Here is a 3701-nt window from a genome sequence, read left to right as displayed (position 1 = left end):
ATATCATATACCTTATCTTATATTTATAATAATTTCAGGATTTATAATACTACACTAAATTAAGAATAGTTCTCGGGGGTAAGAGAAATTTTTATCCCAATATAGCATTGAGAAAATGGAAGGTTTGGCGTTAAAAACTTAGGTGAAATCAATAGGCATATGCTTGATTTCCAATAATCCTATCGTTGAAAATTGGATTAGAACACAAACCCTCAAATCATTTCTTACAACTGTGACAAAATAATAAACAAATTTGAAGAAAAAAAACTAGATTATAAATCCAAATGTATTCCCTCTTATCACGTTTTGATGCCGGCGACGGCGTTTTTCCTTATGGGTCTCTTTCTCCTTAATGCTCTCACCCGTTATAATTAATTAGTACTACTGAATTTATTAGTTATTACAGCAACAAATGTTAAAGTAAACTTATCCCACAAAGTTCAGCTGATCAAGCCTTAATCGTGAAAATCAAACGTTTAAATTCTAGTAGCAAAAATTTTAAACAAAGTAAAAGCAGTAAATAGACGTATCTAGTAATTATCTTAATCAAAGAACACATTTATATCACAGTTTACTCATCACCGTATACTTTTTATTTATTCATCAAAACATATACATACACACCCCCATAATACGAAAAAAAAAAATGTGCGTAAACAAGGTAGATAACAATAAAACCACCCATTATTACATCATTAGATTATTATCCACTGGGTAAGAAGATAACATATCACAGACACATAGCATAGTACTGGTATTTATTTAATTTTCCTTAACACAGGATAAAGCTTTTATTCATTATTTGATCATGTACACCATTATTATTATTATACATCAGTTGGAAGTTCCAACTTGGAATCAAAGGGCTGTTGCTCTGCAAGATCACCGTAGGGACGTTGTCCTCTCCAATTACCTGGTGGATCATAATTGCATGTTATAAAATACCAACCATTGTTGCACCTGACCCTAGCACAACCAAGACGTACTGAGTTACGCCACACCACCTGAGTGTAGTGTCCACACACTTTTCCCGCTGCACAAGAATTTGAATTATAATCGTAAAATTGCTTCTCATCAACCCACATTTTTACGGCACCAGCGGCGTTGAGTTGAGGGAAGGCGGCGGCTAGGTTTTCGCCGTAAGGGCCACCGGAGTGCTGCATCCTGCAGTCCCCAGCTCTCTGATTTGCATAATTTTGGGCAAAGGCCGCTACCCGATTGTCCCATGTCATGGGACCAACACCAACTCGTCTACGTGCTGCATTATGAGCGTTAAGATAATCTTGGGGAGAATTTTGAGCTTGAGATGAGGGAAATAATATAGCAAAAGTAATGAAACAAGCAACTAATGTTGTGGAGTATCCCATTTGGGTTTTGGTGAGAAACAAGGAATAGAGTGGGTGGGTTTTAATAGGGAAGAAGACTTGAAAAGTCTGGAATTTGTAAAAGAAATTAAAGAATTGAATTACTTGTTAGCAGACTCTATAGGATAATTGATATAGAAAGCATTTGATATTAGTGTTAAAGTCAAAATCATGCCACATCGCTCGAGATAAGAGCCGCCACTAGTCATTCTTGATGAAAACCATTATTGACGTGATTGTTTGAACAACTCTAAGTAATAAATTATTTTTTTATTAGGGGCCTTTTCTCTTTATTCTTTGGACACCATTTTTTTTCTTTAACTTGGCAAAAGAATTTCACAAAGTCATTCATGTTAGATATATCTAACTTGGAAAATATACGTTCTTATGTGTTTTAGATGTGACAGAATTAATTTTATTTATGAAATGAACTTAATAATGGTGTACTACATTGAATTTTCTTAAAGTGCAGAGGAGGTAAGTAATTGCCTAATTGAAGCGATAAGGCCTAACGCTCATGAGATTCTACAAGACTCAGTCGGAATATGCTTCAAGAAAGTGACAACACCCTAACTTGTAGTATATTTTAAGGAATGCATTCATGGTCAGAGGTACAAACATGTTTATGATTTCTGAATTTGTCTTGGAATTTGTATCTTCGTTTTAGTTATCGGTCCATAATTAAAATATTTATATATAGTTAATAATTTTTTTAATACAAATATAAAGTTAAGCAAAATTTACTGAATTCGTCCAAATTAACACGTGGAAAAAACATATTTGGCAATATTTAAGAAAATTTTACTAAATTCTAGTAGCAGTTAGCAATTACTCCCTCCGATCCACTATAAGTGGTCAATTTACCTTGGGCACACCCATTAAGGAAATATAAATTCTAGACAAAAATAGTTAGTGTGACTAAATTATCCTTAATTAAATGTTGCAGCATAATTTAATGTGAGGAGTAAAAAACTTTTTAGGGATACGTATATAAGGGTAATTCTAAAAAAAAAATCAAATTTTTTCTTGATTATATAAATGGGGGAGAAATTCAAAAATAGCAGATTTACAAGTGGTCATTCAAAAATAGTCACAGTTTCAAAGATAATCGAAATTTAGCCACTTTTCATGTAAAGATAAATCTTAACGAAAATACTGTTCAAAATCCGGAAAAATACTCCAGCATAATATACTGGAGTTCTAGTATAATATACCGGTCTAGCATAATATACTGGAGTTTGGAGCACCGGTGCTCCAATATATTATCTGGAAGTTCATACACAGGTGCACCGAACTCCAATATATTATGCTGGACCGGTCTCTGTTGCAGCAAAATAGTGGTTATTTTTCATTGACTTGATAAACGCTGACTATTTTTGAATGACCAGTCCGAAAACTTGCTAGACCGTGCTATTTTAAACACTTATTTTGGACCAAAATTAAAAGGTAAATTGATCACTTCTTGTGGACCGGGGAGTAACAAATATGGCAGCTTATTAACTACGTTATATTTCTAGCATAAACCTATAATGTTGGACCAATCCCATTAAAATAGGATTAGTAATTAATGGTAATCCACAACTTTTGAAGTTTCCCAATAATTTTCTCTCCCCTATTTAATTCCGTGTACCCTAAAACCCTCACTTTCTCCTCTTTTTGAATACTGTACAATTATAAATTTTCCTCACCCTAAAACCTTTCCTTTTGCGTCTATTCAATCCAGCTTTTGTCTTCAATTTGTTTCTTATTCCACTCCTCCTTCAAGTAACTGATTGTACCTCTATTTTTACACTTATACGTAGTACTATATTAAATTTAATTATTCATTATGTTGTATAATTATTAAAAACATGATGAATGATGATGGTATATATGAATATATTACTAGTATATCTTAATGGTATATATAGATTATATTATACTTGTGGATTACGATACGATGTATATTCAGAATATATTAAATTTAGTAAGTCAATTAACTGTATATTTATTGAATTATTTTATATATTCAGTGTATATATGCCTCATATATACTACCTCAAGGATAAACCACTGCCACCACAACTCCATCATACACAGCCATTACCACCGTACCAGTCAATCTTCAAAAACACCATTCAGCATATCATTACACGCTTGATCCTTTTCTCAAAAGTATTTGGAAAAATAGAATCACTTCTAGTTTATTCCATAAATAGCACTTTTTTACACTATTAGCTTAATACAAAAATTATGTCTCAAAGTAATAAATTAACTGCACAAATTACTGGATCAATTTCTATTCTTATCACCATATTTATCAACCCTCAACCTAATTTCTTATCTATCTTCTTGCAA

General features: G+C 32.5%; 1 protein-coding gene across 1 annotated transcript; it reads right to left on the bottom strand.

Annotated features, from left to right (window-relative positions):
• Positions 1 to 570: 570 nt before the first annotated feature.
• LOC104235161 (basic form of pathogenesis-related protein 1-like) lies at positions 571 to 1416 on the bottom strand. Its single transcript, XM_009788857.2, has one exon. It carries the CDS (start codon positions 1365 to 1367, stop codon positions 828 to 830), a length of 540 nt encoding a protein of 179 aa, XP_009787159.1. The 5' UTR covers positions 1368 to 1416; the 3' UTR covers positions 571 to 827.
• Positions 1417 to 3701: the final 2285 nt, after the last annotated feature.

Source organism: Nicotiana sylvestris, chromosome 1, assembly GCF_000393655.2.
Source record: "Nicotiana sylvestris chromosome 1, ASM39365v2, whole genome shotgun sequence".
NCBI lineage: Eukaryota > Viridiplantae > Streptophyta > Magnoliopsida > Solanales > Solanaceae > Nicotiana > Nicotiana sylvestris.
This window is presented reverse-complemented; position numbering and strand designations above follow the sequence as displayed.

Coding starts and splice junctions, on each gene's coding strand:
- LOC104235161 (XM_009788857.2), bottom strand. CDS start 1,367: ATGGGATACTCCACAACATTAGTTGCTTGTTTCATTACTTTTGCTATA.